Raw genomic sequence first — 23,082 nt, 5'->3', positions numbered from 1 at the left:
TCCCGGCCAATGTCAGGAGCTAGCGACGCGACAAGCGCCACTCGATCAACGTCGTCAAGTCCTTTAGCTCGTTGCTCCATCTCAACATCTTGACCAGGCGTTTTACACTTGATTCAATCCGCTTCCGTGCAGCCGACGACGATATCATCATGGCTTCGCGACCTGAATTGAAGGTTGGTTCTGTCTGAATCATCATTGCCGTTCTCTTGCTAATTCATCGGTGCCTAGCTCGACGACGAAGGCGGCTTCATCCGCTTCTTCAAGTCACTACCATCAGACAACGATGACACAATCCGGATCTTTGATCGAGGCGACTGGTACACTTCCCATGGCGAAGATGCCATGTTTATTGCCAAAACCGTACGCCGACACCGCCACTATTCTCGACTCTTCTAACTCGATAATCACAGGTATACAAGACCACCTCCGTTGTACGACAGCTCGGCCGAAACGATCATACCGGACTCCCCTCGGTAACAATGACCATGACCGTGTTCCGACAATTCCTCCGAGAAGCCTTGCTCAAACTGGGCAAGCGGATAGAAATCTGGCAGAGCACCAGTGGACGAATGAACTGGAAGTGCGTCAAGCAAGCATCCCCTGGCAACCTGCAAGATGTCGAGGATGATTTGGGCGGACAAATCGAGTCCGCACCTATGATTCTCGCGGTCAAGATCTCCGCCAAGGCTTCTGAAGCCCGCAACATTGGTGTCTGCTTCGCCGATGCCAGTGTTCGAGAGTTGGGAGTCAGCGAGTTTCTTGACAACGACCTATACTCCAACTTTGAGGCTCTCCTTATCCAACTTGGTGTCCGGGAGTGCCTGGTTCAAATCGACAAGAGTGAAAAGGAGAAGGACCCCGAGCTGGCCAAGTTGAAGAAGATCATTGATAACTGCGGCGTGGCCATTGCTGAGCGGCCAAGCGGCGACTTTGGTACCCGAGATATCGAGCAGGATCTAGCTCGTCTACTGAAAGACGAGCGATCAGCTACTCTCCTCCCCCAGACAGACCTCAAGCTGGCCATGGGTTCTGCTGCTTCTCTTATCAAGTACCTCGGCGTACTCCAAGATCCATCCAACTTTGGCCAGTACCAGCTCTACCAGCATGATCTGGCTCAGTTCATGAAGTTGGATGCCGCGGCTCTCAAGGCCCTCAACCTCATGCCAGGCCCACGGGATGGCTCCAAGACCATGAGCGTCTATGGTGTTCTCAACCACTGCAAGACCCCTGTGGGCAGCCGGCTTTTGGCCCAATGGCTGAAGCAGCCCCTGATGAGCAAGCAAGAGATCGAGAAGCGTCAGCAACTGGTGGAGGCCTTCTACGTCGACACCGAGCTCCGCCAGACCCTACAAGAGGAGCATCTGCGCTCCATCCCCGATCTCTACCGACTGTCCAAGCGATTCCAGCGCGGCAAGGCAAACCTGGAAGATGTTGTCCGTGCATACCAGGTTGTGATCCGTCTGCCTGGCTTCATTGGCACATTCGAAGGTGTCATGGACGAAAACTACAAGGATCCTCTTGATGAGGCTTACACCACCAAGCTTCGTGACCTGTCAGATAGTTTGGGCAAGTTGCAAGACATGGTTGAGCAGACAGTCGACCTGGATGCTCTGGATCGCCATGAGTACATCATCAAGGCCGACTTTGACAAGGGCTTGCGCATCATCCGCAAGAAGCTCGATCAACTCGACTCGGATATCCGGGCTGAGTTTTTGTCCTCAGCAAGGGACCTCGGTCAGGAGCCTGACAAGAAGATCTTCCTTGAGACCAACCACAAAGTCCACGGGGTATGCATGCGCCTCACCCGACAGGAGGCTGGCTGCATTCGAAACAAGTCCGGTTACCAGGAGTGCTCTACACAGAAGAACGGCGTCTACTTTACCACCAAGAAGATGCAGGCATACCGCCGGGAGCATGACCAACTATCACAAAACTACAACAGGACCCAGAGCAGTCTTGTTCACGAGGTAGTCCAGGTCGCCTCATCGTACTGCCCAGTTCTGGAGCGCCTTGCGGGCGTTCTTGCTCACCTCGATGTTATCGTCTCGCTCGGACACGCTGCGGTTCATGCCCCTGAATCGTATGTGCGACCCAAGATTCATGCCCGCGGTGAGGGCCAAACAATTCTGAAGGAAGCCCGACACCCCTGCATGGAGCTGCAGGACGACGTTCAGTTCATTACCAATGACATCGAGCTTACTCGCGACAAGTCGTCGTTCCTTATCATCACTGGCCCCAACATGGGTGGCAAGTCGACGTACATCCGACAAACTGGCGTCATTGCTCTCATGGCTCAAGTGGGATGCTTCGTGCCCTGTAGTGAGGCCGAACTGACCATCTATGACTCAATCCTGGCGCGTGTTGGTGCCAGTGATTCACAGCTCAAGGGCGTCTCGACATTCATGGCCGAGATGCTGGAGACGGCCAACATCCTCAAGTCGGCCACCGCGGACTCCCTGATCATTATTGATGAGCTCGGCCGTGGCACGTCGACGTACGACGGATTTGGTCTGGCATGGGCCATCTCGGAGCACATTGTTAAGGAGATTGGCTGCTCGGCCATGTTTGCCACACATTTCCACGAACTCACAGCCCTGGCGGACCAGTACCCCCAGGTACAGAACCTCCATGTGACAGCGCACATCGGTGGCACTGGCGGTGCAGTCTCCGAGGCTGACGCTAAACGGGAGGTGACGCTGCTGTACAAGGTGGCTCCGGGCGTGTGCGACCAGAGCTTCGGCATCCACGTCGCTGAGCTGGTGAGGTTCCCGGACAAGGTGGTGCGTATGGCGAAGCGCAAGGCAGATGAACTCGAGGACTTTACGACCAAGCACGAGGACCTTGCGCTGCAGTACAGCAAGGAGGATGTGGAACAGGGCAGTGCTATGCTGAAGAGGGTGCTGGTGGAGTGGAAGGACAAGGTGAATCAGGGCAACATGAGCCGCGAGGAGCAAGTGGCAGCCCTCAAGGAGCTCGTCGGAGCGAATGCCGATCTTCAGGCCAACCCCTTCTTCCAGTCGGTCAAGGCTCTGTAATGTGCGTCGATACTAGGGACGACTTAGGGAAATGGAATTGGAAGGGTAAAGGGATAGGCGTTTGGGGCTTGGGTTCAACTATGGGAATAATTTGAGGGCGTTTGTCAGGCAGAAGCCTGGCATAGTCGAGATATATGTCGGTACTACAGATGTGAGAAGCAATGTGAGATACAAGTCGTGTCTATTCTGGGGTCTTTGTGCCTGCAAGTTTGCAACTTCAACGTGCTTGGACGTGAGATGTCGTGTATTTCGAGGCGATGTAGTCGTGATGGAGACATCACGCTTCCTCTTCCGGCATGACTCATCCAACGCTGGATGGCTGATCTTCAACTTTGACAATCATCTTGGAACTTACTTCAACCTCCCAACGCCAAACTCAAAACGCAGCCATGGCCTCCATCAGTATCCGCCCTGCAACTGAAGAAGACCTCCCCTCCATGCTATCAGTCTACTTCTCCGCCTTTTCTCCCAGCCTCTTTTCCCAACGCTGCTTCCCGTCCTCATCACCAGACGTCCAAGCCTGGACCGCCGACAAGCTCCGGTCTCAAATCGGGGCCCCGGGCAATCACGTCGTCATCGCCGAGTCCGACTGCGGCTCCGTCCTCGGCTGGGCCCGTTGGGTCCGCCGGCCCGCCGCTCCGTCCAAGAGGGCAATCCTCTCCGAGTCTGACTACCCTTCCTCAGGAGACCCGGCCCTTGCTGTGCGTTTGTTCCAGGCCAATGCCGATGCTACATACAAGCACGCGGCGGGAGAGTCGTACTGGTTTCTGAGTACTATCGCCACGGCCAAGGAAGCACAGCGACGTGGCGTTGGATCGGCGCTGATGCAGTTTGGTGTTGATAAGGCAGACGAAGAAGGTTGGATGGCATATCTCAACAGCTCCCCTGAAGGCAAGGGGTTATACGAAAAGTTTGGGTTTCAAGTTGTCGACGAGTCTGAGATTCCAGAGCTCAATATCGTGCAGTATCATATGAAGAGAGCGGCAAAGTCAAGTTCATGATTGGACCATTTCGTTAATAAAAAGAGGAAAATCATTCGCGCTTCATTTATATAAGAGAGATTCCTTAAAAGAGGGAAAAGAAAATGACATCAAAAGAAACTCTTCGTGACACGATAAACCGCCCTCATAACAAACGCCCTATTCCTCCACCGTTCATCTCAGTTAGAATCCATCCTCCTGGTCTATTCCCACCAAAATTCTAGAATGTCTAAGTTTCAGCGAATGATCGCTGCCTTGTTTTCTCTAGACCAATGTAATATCCCCCATCTATCGTGAGGCGAGACCGTCGCCAATCTTCTTCCACAGACCGTTGCGCTTCCAGGTCCAGTTCTTGAGGAAGGGGGGGTCCATGCCCGTCTCGAAGGCCTCGTTGCGGGCCTGGATCTGGGCATTGAGGAGGGTCTGGCGGGCAGCAGCACCGCGGTTCTTCAGATGAGGCATGCGGTCGATAGCATCGATGGCCAAACTGAAGCGGTCGGTCTGGTTGCGGATGGCCAGCTCAAGAGGGGTGTCGATATTGCCCTTCTCCTTGTAACCGCGGACGTGCAGGTTGAGGCTGCCGGGACGCTTGTAGGTCAGGCGGTGCACCATCCAGGGGTAGCTGTGGAAGTTGAAGATGACGGGCTTGTCATCGGTGAAGAGGCTGGTCCACTCAGAGTCGGGCAGGCCGTGGGGGTGGTCGGTGTGGTGGATCAGCTTGAACAGATCCACGACGTTGACGCATCGGATCTTGAGCTCGGGGAAGTGCTCGAGCAGGAGGTCGATGGCGGCCAGGGACTCGTGTGTGCTGATATCACCGCAAGAAGCCATGACCAGGTCGGGCTCGTGGCCGGCATCGGTGGAGAACTGAGGCCAGATGCCAATACCCTTGGTGCAGTGCTCGATGGCCTGGTCCATGGGCAGATACTGGAGATGCTCCTGCTTATCAGAGACGACAACGTTGACATAGTTGACGGAGCGCAGGCAGTGGTCCATGACTGTAGTGTGTTAGAAGGGGGGATCTAATATCAAGGGCGAGTCAACACGTACCGGAAAGCAGACAGTTTCCATCAGGAGGCAGGTAGATGCGGACAACCTCGGGACTCTTGTTGGCAACAACATCAAGGAAGCCAGGATCCTGGTGAGTGAAACCGTTGTGGTCCTGACGCCAGACGACGGCAGTCAGGAGAATGTTGAGAGAGGCGACCTTGGCACGCCACTCAACCTCGAGACACTTCTCGATCCACTTGCAGTGCTGCACATGCTGTTAGTGAGAACCTATACATGGACGTCATGTTCACATACCTGGTTGACCATGGAATCAATGACATGGATGAAAGGCTCGTAGCTGTTGAGCAGACCGTGGCGACCACTCAGGATGTAACCCTCGAGCCAACCCTCGCAGTTGTGCTCAGAGAGCATCTCCATGACACGGCCGGACTTGGCCAAGTTGCCGCCATTGTCATCCTCCTCGAAGTACTCACCCATCCAGACCTTCTTGCCGGCAGCGTAGACACCGCCGAGCTTGTTGGACTCGGTCTCATCAGGGCCAAACAGACGGAAGTTGTTCTGGTTCTGCGCGATAACGTCCCTGAGGAACACGGCCATGTTGGTCATGCTGGCGTTGTTGACGTTGCCGGGGCTGTCGACCTTGATGGCATAGTCCCGGAAGTCGGGCATCTTCAGGGGCTTCTTGATCAGACCGCCGTTGGCAACGGGGTTGGCGCTCATTCGTCGGTTGCCCTCGGGGGTGAGCGCGCGGAGAGCAGGAATAGGAGCACCAGCCTCGTCAAAGAGACGCTCGGGCTCGTAGCTCCGCATCCAGTCCTCGAGAAGCTTGAGGTGGGCAGGGTTGGTGGCGGGGTCGGTAATGGGGACCTGGTGAGCACGCCAGTAACCCTCGAGGTAGTTCTCGTCAACTTTGCGGGGGGCGGTCCAGCCCTTGGGGCTTCGGAGGACGATCATGGGCCACATGGGGCGGAAGGCCTCGCCGCTGTCACGGGCCTGCTTCTGGAACTTCTTGATCTCGTTGACACAGTGCTCGAGAGTAGCGGCCATGGCCTGGTGCATGGACTCGATATCGTCACCCTCGACAAAGTATGGCTGCCAGCCGTAGCCGAGGAAGAGGTTCTCAAGCTCCTTGTGAGAAATTCGGGCAAGAACAGTGGGGTTGTTGATCTTGTAGCCGTTAAGGTGAAGGACAGGGAGGACAGCACCATCGACAATGGGGTTGAGGAACTTGTTGCTGTGCCAGGCAGTGGCAAGGGGACCAGTCTCGGCCTCACCATCACCGACCATGGTAAGAGCAATCAGGTCGGGGTTGTCGTAGACAGCACCGAAGGCGTGAGAGACTGAGTAACCCAGCTCACCACCCTCGTGGAGGGATCCTGGGGTTTCGGGGGTAGCATGAGAGCCAATGCCTCCGGGGAAGGAGAAGCTCTTGAAGAACTTCTGGAGACCCTCAGTGTCGAGGGTCTTGTCGGGGTACACCTCGGTGTAGACGCCCTCGAGATAGGACTGAGAGAGGACAGCGGGGGCACCGTGGCCAGGGCCAGAGATGAAGATGCTGTCAAGATCGTACTTCTTGATAAGACGGTTGAAGTGCATCCATGTGAAGATCTGGCCGGGAGCAGAGCCAAAGTGACCGAGCAGTCGAAGCTTGAGGTGCTCAGGCTTAAGAGGCTCTCGCAGGAGGGGGTTCTCCTTCAGGTAGATCATACCCAAGGACAGGTAGCAACTGGCCTTGAAGAAGTCATTGTACTGGGAAATCTCCTCCTCGGAGAGCGGGGTGCCCTTCACAGTAGAGCGGGCGATGCCAAAGGGCTGAATAGATTTGACCTCAGCCATTGGGATGTTGTTGTAAGAGACAATTGTTGAAGTTGTGGTTATGGTTGAACTCTTGCATAAGAGATGAGAAGAGAAGAGAACAGAGGAAAGGGTCGAGAGCTCAACAGGCTCCGAAGACTTCTTATACGGGAGCAGGAGCTGGAGGGGTTGCCAAGGAATCACCAGGAGGAGGAGAGGTCTACAGAGTATAACGGGGAGTGCGGTGAGCAGAGAAGGGTAGAGTGAGGCACACACAGGGCTTCTGCCGGAAGCCTGGGTCGGGGTCTGGGCTGGGTACGGGCAGCAGAAACAGACAAGGAACAACAGCGGCCGTTGGCGTTGGCAGGATGATGGATCAGCAGACGGGTTACATTGGTTGGAACGAGAAGCTCTGAAGTTAACAGGGCGTGTATGTAATTGCTCATCGGCGTGCAATTGTGACGAGTTATGCTCTCCTGGCCGAAAGCGAGATGGTGGCGTGCGTGGGGGAGGCTCGTCAGAGCAACGTACCGTACCCTACCCTACCGACGGACGGGGAGGACGTCGGCCGTCAAGGAAGACGGGCCGGACAATGGGCGGCAGGTGGACTGCGAGTGGTCGTCACTCTGGGAGAAGAAGGACGGCATTGCGTGTGGTGGGTAGCTAGGGGAGCTTGCTGGCAGCTGCTTGGTTGGCGATGGTGGTTGACAGAGGTGGTCTGATCCAGATAGTCTTTCAAGGACGAACGCCATGCCCCACTGCCGTGTGCAAGAGGCCCGAGACCGATGTCGAATCGACGGGTCGACGGGCGACGGCCTCCCTTGGCTAGCTAGGGGCAACGAGGGCCTGCATAGCATCAGAGTCATTGTCATCGCCATGATGCGTTGCGGTGCTGTGCGGTCGGTGCGGCGCGGCGCATGGCCGTTGCCTCACCCGTGGTTGGGCGCGCTACTGTAGGGGGAGGTGGCATGTTGAACCCTAGTCGGGCCTTATTCGACGTCGTCCGTCGTCGTCGATTGATTTTTCTGATGAAGGAAGCAGCGTGAGAAGACGTTCGGATGGTTGACATCTGACAAGCCCATCCCCAAGCTGGTCAAGCTTGTCGTGATTGGGGGCCTTGCCTGCCTTGCCTGAGGCGGCGACGGCCGGCCGCCGACGGAGGTGGAGACCCGCTTGCGGTTTTGCCGGCTGTCAATGCCGGCGTTACTTGGTGGAAGTCAGCGCGGTACCCACCCCGAGCACACAATTCTGCCTCGCGGACCGAGTACCCTGCTAACGCGCGCAACTCCCCGCCAGGTACCCATCGACCAGCGCCCTAGCGGCTCGCCATGATCCAACATCTGATGCTCAGCCCGAGGTGAAGGCGGCGTCATGATACTTTGACCCTAGCTTTGACTGTACGAGCCTGTTTTTTTTTATTGCTATCTTTCAATTCATCATCTCACTTTTTTCTATGTACGGATAGCCAGTCGCCCTTATCCTTAGTCAAATCTCTCTGTGGGTGGGCCGGCCTGAGACAGAATTGGCCGTTGACCAGCCGATTGGATTCGGTCTCCCAAGAGAGGACGGAACGAGCGTGGCCCAGCTTGTGAAATATGATATGTTAGCTGTGCCACCAGATTGTTGCTGCTTCAGCCCAATGCCTCACCCAGGTTGCATTCTTCGGGTCAATGACCCCCTCCCCTCGATTTCCGGGACCGTGTCTCGAGTCTCTTGTTTCCTCCTCCTCTTACTGGGAGCAATCCTAATTGACTCTAAGCCACGATGACGCCGTCATTCATTTTTTACTGTTTTTTTCTGGCAGTTGCTCTGCAAAGCTCAGACATCACATCTCATGTCTCGGGAAACGATCAACATGGGCCCCGAGCTTCCCGGGGTAGTAACCTATGTAGATATAGTTGTACATCCTCATACGAGTGAATACTCTTCATGCACACCCTCCAGGGATTAGGGGGGGAACCTTTGGGTTCTGGCCTTTTTATCCGCCGTTAAACCCTCGCTCGCTTGTTTGATGCTGCAGCACCAGCAGCTAGAGCAATGATGACGGGACGGGGGCTCTACAGGACTAGTTCTAGTTCCACGTCCAGCCCTGATCTGATATTACGTCTTTCGGCGCTCCGATCCCCGATGAGGGGCAGCAGAGCTTCCTTTGGAGGGAAATACGACCGGCGGCAGAGCTCTCGAGGCAAAATTCGATGCGATCCATCCGGAATACCCATGTGCGAGAGGGCTGTCCGTAACGTGGTAGATACTTACGTGGTAGGAAAGTAGCTACCCCTCACTCATGGATGCTATGCTCGGTCTCGCAGCAACAGCAGAAGCAGAATCTTGGAAGCATTCCATCCCATCCACCACACCCTCCATCCCACGCCCAGCCACCAACAGCAGAGCAGAACAAGCCCACTCCCCAGACGCGGAACCGTAGCCATGGGCAATTCCCCAAACCGCATTTCTTTGTTTCCTCTTCCCCTGCCGAATGCGATGTTTTGAAAAAAGCCCCCCCAACCCGCAGACGCCAGCCATGCCATGCACGCGCTCTTCCATGTCCTCCCCCAGGCGCCGCCGCTCTGGCGTGTGGAGCGGCCGTGACAGCTGAAAGCCCGTGCTGTCTGTCGGTGTCGGGGGTTCTGCGACCGTTGAAGATGCCGATCCGCCTTCTGCACCTAAAAACCTAACTAGAATCCTCTCAAGCGCCAATCCTTGATGACAAGACGCCAGGGTTGCGAGGACCCTTCATCCCTGCTCTCGAAACTTTGACTTGTGCGGTTCTGGTTTCTGGATGGGGAATTTGCGGCTCGCTTCCTCCTTGGAATGGCATGGCTCACGGCGTTGTAAGAATGGATAGACCGTGATGGGTACTATACGGCAAAAGTAGCACGACTCGACGAGGAGGACCGATAACGGTAGGACACGTTTACTTTAACGGACCTTGTACGTCGCCTCTGATGATATATCTCGTGTCACTAGGAGGTTGGACATGTATCATACATCATGCATCATCAATACCCTTCTCCGCCTCATCTGCGTTGACAGCAGCAGTAAGTTAGGCGAGATTCAGCCAGATCGTGTTTCCCCATCGCCAAGATCTCTGTCGCGTACCTACGTAAACTACCTTGACGTCGGTTCAAAACAAGCATAACAGATCTAGAAAAAGCACAATCTATCCCCACAAGGCCACAGCTGCCAGTACGGCATCTATCACAACGCACGAAACCATGTCTCTGTCTTCTTGTTGTTGCTGCTGCTGTAACCCTGATGGTCGCATCCCACGATGCAGTTCTAGAATCGCCTGATCGGCACCCGCGCTGCCCAACAGCAACCCTTCCCCTTCGCAGACAGCGTAGAAATGGAATGCTTCCGCTCCAAAAACCACATGTTGTGCCTCTGTATCAATCCAACGATCCCCTCACTTGATGCTCATCCCTTCGCCCCCATCCAATGCCGAGACGTCGAGTTGAGCTGCCCACGGAAGCCTGACGTAACGCGCCCCCGCCACCAGCAGACTTACATATAATCCGTCGACGCCTCGCTCCCACCCTCGGTCGGGAGGTTGTCTGTTTGCATCTTTAATAATAATCATTCAGATCGAAAAAAGATTCGAGAAAAAAATAGAGATTGAAAAAGGTTTCACAAAAAGAGATTGACACAATCATTATGCGCCCAAGCTTCGATATCCCCCATCGCCCCGAGACGCCCAAGCCGGACCCGCCAGTCCCAAACGAGCCCGACAACGGTGAGGGCGATGGAATCACCGACTATCTACGCTGAAGGCAACTAAACAAATACGAGTATTTCTGACACGACAGATTGTTTCACGGTAGGTTCTCGGCAGCGCAGCTTCATCTGTCGGCTGATGAGAGAGTGCAGAAAGGATGAGATCGATGCTACCTCTTTTTTCCACGGCGTTTTGGTGAGGGCGGGGAATGATGATACCAAGCGGCCCTTGAGCCATGAATTGCCCACTGTACAATGATATGCCGCGACGACCTTTTTATTTTATGTCGACTCTCTTACGGGTTTATTTGGGGAAATTCGATTCGAAGAAATTGTGTTGATAGATGGATTTACGATTTCTTTTGGTGATTTGTGCTTTCTCTCTGTAAGAGCTTGGTTTGGGGTCACTCTACGAGAAAGGTTGGGACTGGCGCAACATGATGGAAGTCTGCATTGAAGCGTTCCAAATGGCTGGAAATTGATCTTAGCACAGCCCATACAATTGATCATTTTTTAAAGTATTTGACATGTATTTCTTGATGGTCATAAGTGATAAACCCTCTTTTGTCCCAATGCACCGGATGAAGATGCCGGGCCGACCCCTTCGTGGCTACTTCACGTACGTCATACTTAAACCTCTCAATTCCATCTCACTTCCGTTCAAACCGATGACACTCAAGTCGACAAAAACTTGAAAGGATAAAGAGACCAGCATACCTTTGCTATATCAGAGCTTGCCACCTCGCTCTCAACTCAGAAGCCCGATTTTGGTCGAGCGAACACACCAAGCAGCTATCTTCTAATCCTAACCGCAACGATGAGCGATCCTTCAAACCAGGCCGCTCGCTCGGATTCCCTTACCCCGGAGATGATCGAGCTTGCGACAAAGATGTATGACTCGGCTCGGATAGGCGATGTGGCAGTCTTCCAGCAAGCTCTGCCCGCAGGGCTGCCCCCGAACCTCACCAACGACAAAGGCGACACCCTGGTAGGACAGCCAAGCTCATATTCCCTGAGTATTACAGACAGTATTCAAGACTAACAATATTAGCTCATGCTTGCAGCATACCACGGTCACGCTGACCTCGTTCACCTTCTCATCCAGCACGGTGCCAACCCGAACCGTTTGAACGACCGAGGCCAGAGTCCTCTTGCCGGCGCAGTATTCAAGAAGGAAGACGAAGTCATTCAGGCAAGCCTAACCTCATCTAATATGAACCTTGAATGCCTTTGAGAAAAAGGAAATCTTATTGACTTGATTGTGTACAGGTACTACTGGACGGAGGCGCTGACCCCGAATACGGCAAACCGAGTGCCGCCGAGTGTATCACCATGTTTAACCAAGAGGATGTGTGGAAGAGCAAGTTTGATGCTGCACCTGGCAAGGGACAGGCTGATAAAGGGCGATCTTGAGAGAATAAGGCTTGACGGGACAAGGGGCCGAGGGACATGGGGCTGAATCGGCCCGGGTTGGGTTACCAATCTACAGTATATCACGGATACTGGCAGTAATAAAATAATGTGTAATTTATACAAACGCAACAGGAAAAGCGGACGATCTTGCTGCAGACTGCGAGTGCACTACTCCCATGAACATCTAAAACCTAGTCTCCATAATGGATAAGATGGCTCGCCTAAATCAGAGCAATCCCAGTCTTGGTTCCTGGTTAAATATTCAGAATTTTCACTTACTTGTCACTTGATGAATGGACAAGTCTATCCTGGTCGAGACTTACACAGGGTGCTACCAAGCTTACAACCCTGTACCTCAAGTGCCGAGTGTCGGGGGCTAGGCCCAAGATGCTCACAAGTGTTGATACACAATAGAAACTGGGCCAAAGGTTTTTGCAATGACATATAAATATGCCTAAAAAATGGGAGCAGGTGAGAAAGAAAATGAAACGTTTTCTTTGCTCTCATCGTGGAATTGTAGATGTTGCACTCCATCAATCAAGGAGTGTCAGGGACGTCAATGTACAGCAGTTGTAATCTGCAAATTCACTTCAAGGAAGCTGTAGGTACGCTAAGCTATTGTTAATTCATGCCATTGTTTTCAAGGGTGGCACTGAGCCTTCATCGGTATTGGCCTTGAGAACCATCTAGGCATTCACGTTTACACATACTCACTCCGTGGATGTGAGGGCATTCACTGGTCCTTCAATTCGCAGACCAGTGAACTTCCAAAATCATTTAATAAAGCCGCCAATATTCATCGAGACCTACTTTCAAGAGAATATTCTCATTTTCGACTTACAAGTCTCTTTTATTGTTGAGTTGAAGTTCTGGTTGAAGTGGTTGATTGGACACGACGGGACCCTTGACTCCTATAAAGATGGCCCGTGCACGACTGGGGCAAGGACATGATGAGAAAGAAGGCTGCCACATTTTTTTGGAAGCTTCCATCACAGCTCCTTCCCATTCTGAACTCCGTCGACCTCCTCCACCCCCCTCTCCTGCACTCCTCTATAATTTCTTGGACGGAGAAGAACCATCATCTACCGATTCCGACCGCATCCCATTCTCCAAAATGTCTTTCGGAGGCCAAACGCCGACGATCATCGTCCTCAAGGAAGGTCCGTTTTACCCCACCGCCCGCCCGCTTCAGGGACATTCACCCCTCGAAGTCGAAATCCAGGGGAGAAGCACCCTCGAGAGGAGATGCCAGACCGCCACGCGATACACGGATAGTTCGCTGACTATGGCGCTTTGAAACAGGAACCGATACCTCCCAGGGCAAGGGACAGATCGTCTCCAACATTAATGCCTGTCTCGCCGTCCAGGCCACCATCAAGTCCACTTTGGGTCCCTACGGAGGCGACCTGTTGATGGTTGATGAGAATGGCAGGCAGACCATTACCAACGATGGCGCGACCGTCATGAAGGTGCGATGCGCTCCATGATACACCAAGACCTGACTGACACCGCAAAGCTCCTCGACATTGTCCACCCCGCCGCTCGAATTCTCGTTGATATCGCCCGATCGCAAGACGCTGAGGTGGGCGACGGAACCACCTCAGTCGTGGTTCTCGCCGGTGAGATCCTCAAGGAGGTCAAGGAGCACGTCGAGCAGGGTGTCAGCTCTCAGATCATCATCAAGGGTCTGCGGAGAGCGTCGCAGATGGCCGTCAACAAGGTCAAGGAGGTTGCTGTCAGCACCAACGAGGGCAACCGCCGCGATACCCTGGCCAAGCTGGCCTCGACTGCCATGACCAGCAAGCTGATCAAGCGGAATACTCCTTTCTTCACCAAGAGTACGAATATGAGGCTGCAGGTTCGAATATCAAGCTAACGTGACTAGTGGTTGTCGACGCCGTCCTGTCCCTCGACCAAGACGACCTTAACGAGAAGCTTATCGGCATCAAGAAGATCCCCGGTGGTTCGCTTACTGACTCCCTCTTCATCAACGGTGTCGCCTTCAAGAAGACCTTTTCCTACGCCGGTTTCGAGCAACAACCAAAGTCCTTCGAGCAACCCAAGATCGTCTGCCTCAACGTCGAGCTGGAGCTCAAGGCCGAGAAGGACAACGCCGAGGTCCGTGTGGAGCAGGTTTCCGAATACCAGGCTATCGTGGATGCGGAGTGGCAGATTATCTACAAGAAGCTCGAGGCTGTTTACCAGACGGGTGCCAAGGTGGTGCTGAGCAAGCTGCCCATTGGTGATTTGGCTACCCAGTTCTTTGCCGACCGAGATATCTTCTGCGCCGGTCGTGTCGCTGCTGAGGATATGGAGCGCGTGGTGCAGGCTACCGGCGCTGTGGTTCAGTCGACATGCTCTGACATTCTGCCTGAGCATCTGGGAACCTGCGGCAAGTTTGAGGAGCGCCAGATCGGCGGTGAGCGCTTCAACTTCTTCGAGGATTGCCCCGAGGCCAAGACCTGCACTCTGGTCCTCCGTGGTGGTGCGGAGCAGTTCATCGCCGAGGTTGAGCGATCTCTGCACGACGCCATCATGATCGTCAAGCGAGCGATCCGAAACCACCTGATTGTCGGTGGTGGTGGTGCCGCCGAGATGGAGGTGTCAGCCTACCTTCACCAGTTCGCCGACAAGAACATTCCTCACAAGCAACAAGCCATCATCAAGTCCTTTGCCAAGGCCCTCGAGATTATCCCCCGCCAGCTCTGCGACAACGCTGGCTTCGATGCTACCGACATCCTCAACAAGCTCCGCGTGGAGCACCGAAAGGGCAAGACATGGGCTGGTGTCGACTTCCAGAACGAGGGCGTTGCCGACATGATGGAGCGCTTCGTGTGGGAGCCCGCCCTGGTCAAGATCAACGCCATCCAGGCCGCCACCGAGGCCAGCTGCCTCATCCTCGGAGTCGACGAGACCATCCGCAACGAGGAGAGCGCCAAGCCCCAGGCTCCTGGTCAGCTACCGCCCGGCGCTGCGCAGCGAGCTCTCAGGGGCCGTGGACGGGGAATGCCTAGAAGGTAAACCCGCTCAAAGCCCTAAAGAGAAACATAGGACAGTCATGAGGGGAACATAAAAACAATCCTGGAACATAGAAATGGAAAGCGGGTTTGGTGGTGTTGTCGTGGCTGGGGGTTGGAGGATCTGTATGATACCTAGACTTACGATATCTGACCTCTGGAAAATTGAATGTCCTCAATCTGACAGCGCTGGAGAAGCATCATGGCACTTGTCTGAAACGAGTATCCATTAGGCCTACGTGACTGAGTAGTGCATAGCCGTGTCAATGGGTATTTCACTTTTTTTCTTAATACCTCTGGTGTACAAAAATCATGCTCATGAGAAAAGAAGATATCCAAAACTCGCCCGCTCCGTTTTATGCCTTGACGAATAACATCGCAAACCCATTCATTGTCTTAACCCCCTGTCCCCCCAAACCCAACATCATACAAGCTCCTCTCCTTGTGATCCAGCCCCCTATCGTCCGTCCCTGTCCCGACACCCATGCTTATGCCACTCATGCTCACCGTCCCGTCCACAACGTCGTCGTCATCCTGGTGCTCTATCAGCATCTCAAGATCACGATCGACTGCGTCAGGTTCGGTAGGTACGACATCCTCGGTAGCGTTGAGCAAGGCTTGGAAGTCAGCTGGTGAGTGGTACTGGTCAAAAGGCGTGAGGTCATGTGGTGAGGTCTGGTTGATGATTTGCGGGTCGATGGGCTGGTAGACGGAGTGGTCGTGAGAATGGTGGCCGGGAGGATCCTGTAGCATGGGGTTATGGTGCGGATGTTGATGTGGATTATGTTGATGGTGAGCAGGATGATGCTGTTGAGGAAGTGTATGATGATGCTGATGTGAGTGAAGCGTATGGTCGATCGAGTTGCCCTGTAGAGTGTGAGGGGGCGCGATGAGAGAGATGTCGGCAGGGTTAGCATAAGGACTTGGAGTATGATCTGGACTTGGTTGTTGTGATAGCGTCGACATCATGCTATGATCTTGTAGCGGTAGCACTTGTACCGGCGGACTCGCTGCTTGTATTTGATGATCACTCCCACCAACTGCGCCAGCACCTGATCTTCGTCCAGCTCCATGGTTGTTCGCAGACGCAGACTTCCTTGCACCGCCTGGATTAGGTGTCTTGCCCAGCTCCTTGCAATCGACGCAACTTCGGATGACGTCGCTAACCGTCTCCTTGATGCGGCTCCAGTGGTACTTCTCAGCAATAGTGGCGGTGGTCTTGTTGATGCCCCCATGCTGCTGGTTATGAACACGACGGGCAATCTCAAACTGGCGGGCCGGGTCGGATATCACCTCCTTGTCCTTGAGCATGAGCTTGTCGCCGTCGAGGAGCTTATAGTGCGTCGCCGCGCTGCGGAGCCTGCTTTTTTCGGCTCGGTCAGCGCCGTTCGGGTACTCGCCGTACTTGAGGTAGAACTTGATCTTGTCGAAACGCTCTTCACTCACGAGTTCCTCGCTTTCACGCGGAGCCAGATCCCGCCCGTAGATGATGGCGTCGATGAGCTGTCCCGGATAGCTCCTCAGGTTGCCGCACCCCTTGACCCGTCCGATGCGCTTAAAGCCCAGGGCGTCCCAGATGCGGCACGAGGCCACATTGGTCTCGTAGACGAGATTGAAGACGCTGTAGGTGTAGCCGAGGCGTGGAGCCCAGTCCAAGTACGCCTCACCCATCAGACGACCGACACCACGGTTACGCGAAGCGTCAGTGACGAGGAAGCCAGCATTGCACACATGGCTGCTGCGGCCAGGGTAGTTGGGCTTGATGTAGAAGCTTCCCAGGCATTCCCGGGACCAGTCCTTGCCCTCGACTACATCCTCGGCCCGCTCGACGTTTCCAAGAAGCATAATGGCACCAAAGTTCTGGAACCAGTAAGCAGCGAACTTGTCGGCGGCGAACGGCTCCATCATGGGGTACGTATCGCCGCCCTCAATCTCCTTGTTGATCTGGTCACACAAGTACGCGAGCAGGGACTCCGGGACTTGGTGCCTTGACGCAAAGGGGACAATGGTGGCGACGGTCTGACGGTCTCGGAGGGTGACCTGCCGGGGCACGATATCGGCCGGGAAGCCGGGGCTGTTCGGATCCGGGTACGGGGGTTGGCCCGAGACCCGGTAGATAGTGGGGCTCGCCGGATCATCGAGCATGGCCGGCATTTTGGTGGTGGGAGGGTCACAGCCCTTGTTTACCAGTGAGAAAATAAAAGAGAAGAGTGAGGATGCAGTTGGAAAGAGGAAAGGCCCTTGTTGTCCTATAGACGATCAGTTAGCATATCAGTTCTAAAAAGTGTTCACTATCGTCTTTGCGGCTCAGAGCCGCTGTCGCTTTACACAAACACCCACCAACCAGACTGAAAGTGCAGAAAGCAAAGGACAAAGCACATACCAACTGCAGCGAGAGCAAGGCCAGCCCAATTTAATATTCCAACCTCTAGGCCAAGCCACTATGGGCGACTCGGTGGATATGAGACGGCACTGCGAGCCCCAGACCCCGATTTCGCACCGAACGCTATCTCACGCTCCAGGTGCCCGTAGAGCAGCCAGCAACGACCAAGGGTGCCCGCTGTGGTGCGCTGTATGCTTTGGCTCTCTGGCGCTGGAGCTGCCCCCGCTGCTTATCGGCTGGGGGGGTTCTCGTTTGTGGGCGGGCGTGTTTCCGCTATCGCTATGGACCTTGGCTGCCCTGGTATTCACTGGGCGTTGCCTGCAGCCGTTGGGTGCTCCGCTGTGCCCGTGACCGTGCCTGCGCCTGTGCCTGTGCTGGATTGTGCCCGTCGTCGCTGCGCGGTGCGTGCTGTGATGTGCTGTGAATCCGACGTGACTGTGCTGAAATGTTCTTTGGTGAGGGGAAATGCGCGGCCAGCCCAGCCCAGGCAGTGGAGGCCGAGATTTGGCATGGATTGGCATTGGCAGGCACCTCCCGGACCCCGCCTGCCTCCAGAATCCAATCGCGGGGCACCTGCAGGAAGCCACCGAAACCCGCTCCTGCCCGTTGTTGTCAATGTGCCAGGCCCATCGTTTATCCGAGTTGCCCGCCGTCATCGGCCTCCCTTCAAGACATCCCACCAAGGTCGTCCATCACTTACACCATGGATTGGAGCAAAGCTATCTTTCGTACATGCATTTCACATCAACTTACATTATTCCTTGTATACATGCCCACTCATACGCTATTATACATCTGAAATATTGTACACAGCTTTTCTACTTTACTCCTTCTTGCTGCCCGTGATCTCGGCCTCGATAGCCGTGGCAGCCTGCTTGACTCCCGCCAACTGCTCCTCGATGCCCGCTAGCTTGACGCCGTGCGTCGGCTCGGCCGCAGTCTCGACGGGAGCTGTCTTGACAAAGGACTCAATGGTTGTCGCCTCCTCCTTGAGACCTGCCAATTGCTGCTCAATGTCTGCCAACCTCGCGCCGTGTGTTGACTCGACCTTGGCCTCAGCAGGAGTTTTGACAGCAGACTCGATCGCCGCCGCCTCCTCTTTGAGACTCGCTAGCTGCTGCTCAATGTTTTCCAGCCTGGCGCCGTGCGTCGACTCGGCCTCCTTGGGGCTTCCCAGAGCAGTCTCGCCCATCATGTCGACCATGTCCTCCTCAGAAACCTGAATGTCCTCCTCGTAGAATTGCTCGCGCAGAATCTTCTGTTCATCCTCGCTGAATCCCTCAATGTTGTGCTGCATCCGGCCCATGACGGACTTGCGCTCAGCAATAGCCGCCTTGTTCTCCCGCTGCATGTACTGGACGATATCATGAGGGTTGTGCCAAGGGACTCTGCCCTTCTTGGCGTCCTCGACACGTCGCTGCTGTCCCCTCTGGCCAGCTCGGCCCAGAACACCACCAACAACAGCCATGGCTCGCAGACTATGCACTGTTAGTATCATCGGATGGACGGATTAAAAGAAACGTTACCTGTCGTCGTTGGCGGGAATGGTATAAGTCACCCATGAGGGGTCCGCATTGGTGTCAATGACACCAATCGTGGGGATGCTCTTCAGACCGCACTCGTAAAGAAGCGTGTAGTTCTCCAGGGGGTTTAAGCAGACAACTAGATCCGGCATCAGCGGGCGAGCCGAACCTCTGTACTTCTCAAAGCCGTCAAGCTCCTGGTCCTTCTCGTCCACCACCTTGGTTCCGGCCATCTTCAGAATCACATCTCGGTTCGTGATGGCTCCAGGCGTCCACTTGGTAAACAGGTGGCAGGCACCGGCCATCTCGGCGGCCTTGGTGACAATCTCCATCTGTCCCTTGCGGGTGCCCACGAAGAGGATCAGGCCGCCTCGGTACGCAACCTCATCCACCACACGAGCCGCTCGTCGAAGGTGCGCCGCAGTCGTCTCTAGGGAGATAATGTGAATACCCTGACGCACGCCGTAGATGTATCGCGAGTTGGCGGGGTTCCAGAGAGAGGTGCTGTGACCCATGTGCGTTTGCGAGGCCATCAGCAGCTCCAGAGTAATATCCTCAGGTCCGGGGGGGTTGTTGACCAGCTCAGACGGGATGTACCGCTTCTCAACCCTCGATCCCAGGCTTCGCGTATTGGCCTGTATACGTTTGAATTCGGCGTACTGCTGAGCCGGCGGGGCAGGTGTGGCCGAGTTCGAGTTCTTGTGGGGTGTCGTCCACACGGCGCCCTTGTGCTCATGCGCAGAGTCGGTTCCGAGAGACATGATGCCATCCTGTACAACCCTCTGCTTCTTTCGTGCGGCCGAGACAATCTTGGGAGGTCCGGTGGCAGACTGGGGGATCTTCCAGGTCTGGTCCGTCTGAGTCTCGGTCGTAACTTCGGTCGACAACTGCCGCAGGAGGGACCTCGAGATGGGAGAAGCCAATGTGCGGCGGCCTAGAGCATGTCAGATGGTTACTTGAGGTACGCAGAGGCCAATTGGCTCACCCTGCCGCACGGCGGCGTTTCTCAGGATCATGGCGACGGATTAGAGGTTACTCGGTAGTCGTGATGGTCGTTCGACGACAGCCAAAATTTGGCCATGGCTTAAGGTCCGGCGTGCGAGATTTTCCGAGCCCGCACTCCAACAACCAAACCCCTGCTCACAGCTCAGAACCACCACCTCGGTAAGAATTGGACTTTACAGCATCGTCCAATGAATGGAGACATTTAAGTAATCTACAAAGGGAATGTTCTGGATTAGACTTGCAAGGGTAATCTCTACTAAATATCTACAGTCTTCAGCCCCCATCTTCATCATGTCGTTAGGAGAGTGCGTGCACCAGATCTCTTTACCGGCTGGTGAGCCTGGAGATGGTAAAGACGCCCACGATAGCAACGGCCAACATGGCGATAGCACCGGGCAAAAGCAACTCGTTGGGCACGCCAGCGATGACCTGTTCCTGGATAGGTGGCGCAGGAGCCGTCCGGGCTCTCCGTGGTCTCCGCACGGTAGATCCAGCGTCATCATCCTCATCATCCTCATCCTCCTCGTCCTCTTCCTCATCAGGCCACCACTTGCGACGTTCTCGAAGGCCGGCACCAGTGGAAATCGAAGGTGTGGGCACCTCGGCGGGTTCCGAAACTGGGGGCTTCTCAGGGTCATGAACGAAGAGGTCAACCTTGTCTCGGTGGGCTTGGCGAGTGAGAAGAACCGCCTCAAGCAGGTCGTTGTCAGTAGTGATGGAAATGGAGTCTCCGTCGTCGTCGATAAAGCTGAGCGCAAAGCCCGGACCGGTAATCTTGCCCTCCTCCACAGGAGGGACACCACCAATGCCGTCCGCCTCGGGGCCTAGCTTTGCAGCCACGGCCGCAACAAAGGCATCCATGCCTTCCGTAGCGATGACCTTGACACGGTGCACCCGGCCAGAGGGAGCCTTGAACTTGAAGGGGAATGGGCGCTCCTCGGGGAGTCGAGTCTCGGCACCGTCATGCAGAAGCGAGCGAGGAGGCGACTCGAGGCCAATGTGAGATGCCGAATCTCCTGGGGCGAGGCTATCACCGATGCGATCCCGGGCTACGTCAGGCGAAGTGAGGCGCGAGCCCAGATTTGTGTGCTGAAGGCTGGCGCTACCCTCTCCGGACATCATAGATTCGGTCTCAGCGTCGAGCGAAAGCCAAAACTTGTTCCACGCAGGTCCCTCATCGTTGGTATTCGACATGGCATTGATCTGGTCCAGAGTGGCGTACGTGAGCTTGAGAACATCGACCATACCGACAATCTCGCCTCCGTCGTTCATAACCGGCAAGTTCAGGTAGTGGCCATCTATGAAACCGTCAGTTTATGCTCCATACCCCTCCCTGTTTGAGCGACTTACCGTGCATCTTCCGCAGCGCCGCTTGGAGGGTCATGTCCATTGGGGCAAAATCGGGGTGAGGAGTCATGACACGCACAACACTGCAATTGGCCGGGTCCAGACCAGGCGCGATCACTCGAAGAACGACATCCTTGCTGGTGAAGATGCCGGTAATGGCACCCTGATCTTGGACCAGCACGGCGGTGGTGCGGTTCTCCTTCATGAGCTGAGCAGCTTCCTTGACCGAGGTTCGCACGCTGACGGTGGTGGGGGGGACGCCGTTGAGGACCGTCTCCAGAGTAGGCCCGGACATCTTGCTGCGCAGAGCCTCAACGTATTGGATAATCTGCTGGGGTTGAGTAGAACCCAGCTCAGACTGAACACCCTCGAGGGCATCGTACAGTTTTCGCGAGGACGAGTAAGCGCGCTCAAGCTTCTCCATGGCATCGTAGAAGCACTTGGTGATGTCCAGCACACCCGAAATGTCCTGGTTCTCGTCCATAACTGGCAGATGTCGGAAACCCTTGCGAACCATGAGGTCCAGGGCATCGGTGGCGCTAGTGTCGGTTCGAGCGCACAGAGGGTTCTTGGTCATGATCTCGGCGATGGTGATGGCCGAGGCCTTTGCACCAGCTCCCACAACACGGAAGGCAAGATCCTTGGCAGTGAAGATACCGGCAATTCGGTCGTCATCGTCGGTAACCAAAACGCAGTCCTCTCGCTTGGCGGCCATCAGCTGAGCGGCCTCAGATACAGTGGTCGCGGGCTTGATCTGGAGGGCGGGGCTGGGCTTGAGTGCGAGGACGGTTCCCGGGGGAGCTTTTCGGGTGTGTCGAGCTCGGCTCGTGAGGTGCTTCTTCTTGGACAGGTCATTTTCGAGCTTTTTTCGGATCGCCTGTACTAGAGGTTAGAGATCGGTGGTGCAGATGCAAGTTACGGTGAAGTGAGGTGTATTTGGCTCGGGCAACCCTCGAGCTCGTAGGCAGCGGGAGCGCTCCAAAGACGGGCTCGAAAGTGGGATCGTGCCATTGAATAGACCATGACAGAGTATTCTGGCAAAGAGGTATATATATGGTGACGCACCTCATCACGCTTGGACTGCTTCTGGCGACTCGCACTGAGGGAAGAGCTTGTCTCGGCCTGAGCAGTTTCGAGGACGGGACGAGGAATGCTGGAACCGCCGGGGCTGTTGCCGAAAGGCGCGGATCCGCGGCCCTGGTTGCGGGTGGGAGTGCCTCTGTATGTGTTTCCCGACATGGCGACGGGTGAGTCGAGGGTGGTCAACAAGGAGTCGGGCTCGTTGTCACGGCCGGGAGTGGCTCGATGCGGAGGGGTCGGCGGGCGGCAGACGAAGGGGCACCTAATGATGTATACGGATATCTCTCTGCCAGGCGGAGGCGGCAGTCGAGAAAGAGAAAATTATAAAGGCGCCTGGCCAATCGCAGCACCAGAGATATTGTGCGGGCGGGCGTGAAATGGGGTGACCCTCGGGTTGGAAATGTCAAGACTGGATGGATAACCTAGAACCTGGTAGGCCCAGTTCACCGACCCCTGGTCTTGGTTGTCCGGTGAGCTTTATTGACTTTGGCTGATCACTGGCCAAGCACGTGCCCGCACCATTCGCTCCTCAGGTATCACCGGCAAGTATAGGTCACTACAGGAAACATCACTACAGGCAGTTGTTTTCTTGTTCTTCATTCTCTTCCATCAGAAAGTTTTTAATGTTGGTGCAGCTTATCCCGCATATCGCTTCTTGTGGGTCAGCCCTTGTCACTCTTTCCTGCAAGCCCATTCGTCATCCATCCCATTCCGTCTTATAAGAGTCGACGCAATATAGCACGGGCCCTGGTTTGCATGAATCTTGGCTTGACATGATGG

At 55.1% G+C, this 23,082-nt stretch overlaps 8 protein-coding genes across 8 annotated transcripts; 4 read left to right on the top strand and 4 right to left on the bottom strand.

Annotated features, from left to right (window-relative positions):
* Nucleotides 1-149: 149 nt before the first annotated feature.
* Nucleotides 150-3,035, top strand: LRP88_10464 (mismatch repair ATPase MSH2; the record flags this gene model as incomplete). Its single annotated transcript, XM_083246922.1, has 3 exons — nucleotides 150-173; nucleotides 229-360; nucleotides 411-3,035. The coding sequence occupies 3 exons, from the start codon at nucleotides 150-152 to the stop codon at nucleotides 3,033-3,035; spliced, it is 2,781 nt and encodes a 926-aa protein (XP_083098035.1).
* Nucleotides 3,036-3,424: 389 nt separating this feature from the next.
* LRP88_10463 (acyl-CoA N-acyltransferase) lies at nucleotides 3,425-4,036 on the top strand (the record flags this gene model as incomplete). The annotated part of the gene is made up of 1 exon (XM_083246921.1): nucleotides 3,425-4,036. The coding sequence occupies one exon, from the start codon at nucleotides 3,425-3,427 to the stop codon at nucleotides 4,034-4,036; it is 612 nt and encodes a 203-aa protein (XP_083098034.1).
* Nucleotides 4,037-4,303: 267 nt separating this feature from the next.
* LRP88_10462 (XFP N-terminal domain-containing protein) lies at nucleotides 4,304-6,862 on the bottom strand (the record flags this gene model as incomplete). Its single annotated transcript, XM_083246920.1, has 3 exons — nucleotides 4,304-5,013; nucleotides 5,066-5,270; nucleotides 5,321-6,862. 3 exons carry the CDS (start codon nucleotides 6,860-6,862, stop codon nucleotides 4,304-4,306), a joined length of 2,457 nt encoding a protein of 818 aa, XP_083098033.1.
* Nucleotides 6,863-11,351: 4,489 nt separating this feature from the next.
* LRP88_10461 (ankyrin repeat-containing domain protein) lies at nucleotides 11,352-11,947 on the top strand (the record flags this gene model as incomplete). The annotated part of the gene is made up of 3 exons (XM_083246919.1): nucleotides 11,352-11,522; nucleotides 11,586-11,726; nucleotides 11,804-11,947. The coding sequence occupies 3 exons, from the start codon at nucleotides 11,352-11,354 to the stop codon at nucleotides 11,945-11,947; spliced, it is 456 nt and encodes a 151-aa protein (XP_083098032.1).
* Nucleotides 11,948-13,061: 1,114 nt separating this feature from the next.
* On the top strand, nucleotides 13,062-14,968 carry LRP88_10460 (chaperonin-containing T-complex subunit CCT7; the record flags this gene model as incomplete). The annotated part of the gene is made up of 4 exons (XM_083246918.1): nucleotides 13,062-13,107; nucleotides 13,250-13,416; nucleotides 13,464-13,785; nucleotides 13,833-14,968. The coding sequence occupies 4 exons, from the start codon at nucleotides 13,062-13,064 to the stop codon at nucleotides 14,966-14,968; spliced, it is 1,671 nt and encodes a 556-aa protein (XP_083098031.1).
* A 392-nt stretch (nucleotides 14,969-15,360) lies between these two features.
* On the bottom strand, nucleotides 15,361-17,118 carry LRP88_10459 (uncharacterized protein; the record flags this gene model as incomplete). Its single annotated transcript, XM_083246917.1, has 1 exon — nucleotides 15,361-17,118. One exon carries the CDS (start codon nucleotides 17,116-17,118, stop codon nucleotides 15,361-15,363), a length of 1,758 nt encoding a protein of 585 aa, XP_083098030.1.
* Nucleotides 17,119-18,170: 1,052 nt separating this feature from the next.
* LRP88_10458 (mitochondrial 37S ribosomal protein uS2m) lies at nucleotides 18,171-19,886 on the bottom strand (the record flags this gene model as incomplete). Its single annotated transcript, XM_083246916.1, has 3 exons — nucleotides 18,171-18,825; nucleotides 18,874-19,804; nucleotides 19,856-19,886. The coding sequence occupies 3 exons, from the start codon at nucleotides 19,884-19,886 to the stop codon at nucleotides 18,171-18,173; spliced, it is 1,617 nt and encodes a 538-aa protein (XP_083098029.1).
* A 313-nt stretch (nucleotides 19,887-20,199) lies between these two features.
* Nucleotides 20,200-22,461, bottom strand: LRP88_10457 (uncharacterized protein; the record flags this gene model as incomplete). Its single annotated transcript, XM_083246915.1, has 3 exons — nucleotides 20,200-21,173; nucleotides 21,226-22,099; nucleotides 22,288-22,461. The coding sequence occupies 3 exons, from the start codon at nucleotides 22,459-22,461 to the stop codon at nucleotides 20,200-20,202; spliced, it is 2,022 nt and encodes a 673-aa protein (XP_083098028.1).
* Nucleotides 22,462-23,082: the final 621 nt, after the last annotated feature.

Source organism: Fusarium phalaenopsidis (genome assembly GCF_050370095.1).
Source record: "Fusarium phalaenopsidis strain FUZ10S chromosome Unknown contig_32304, whole genome shotgun sequence".
NCBI classification, from domain to species: domain Eukaryota; kingdom Fungi; phylum Ascomycota; class Sordariomycetes; order Hypocreales; family Nectriaceae; genus Fusarium; species Fusarium phalaenopsidis.
The sequence above is the reverse complement of the archived record's forward strand: the minus strand, read 5'-3'. Positions and strand labels throughout refer to the sequence as shown.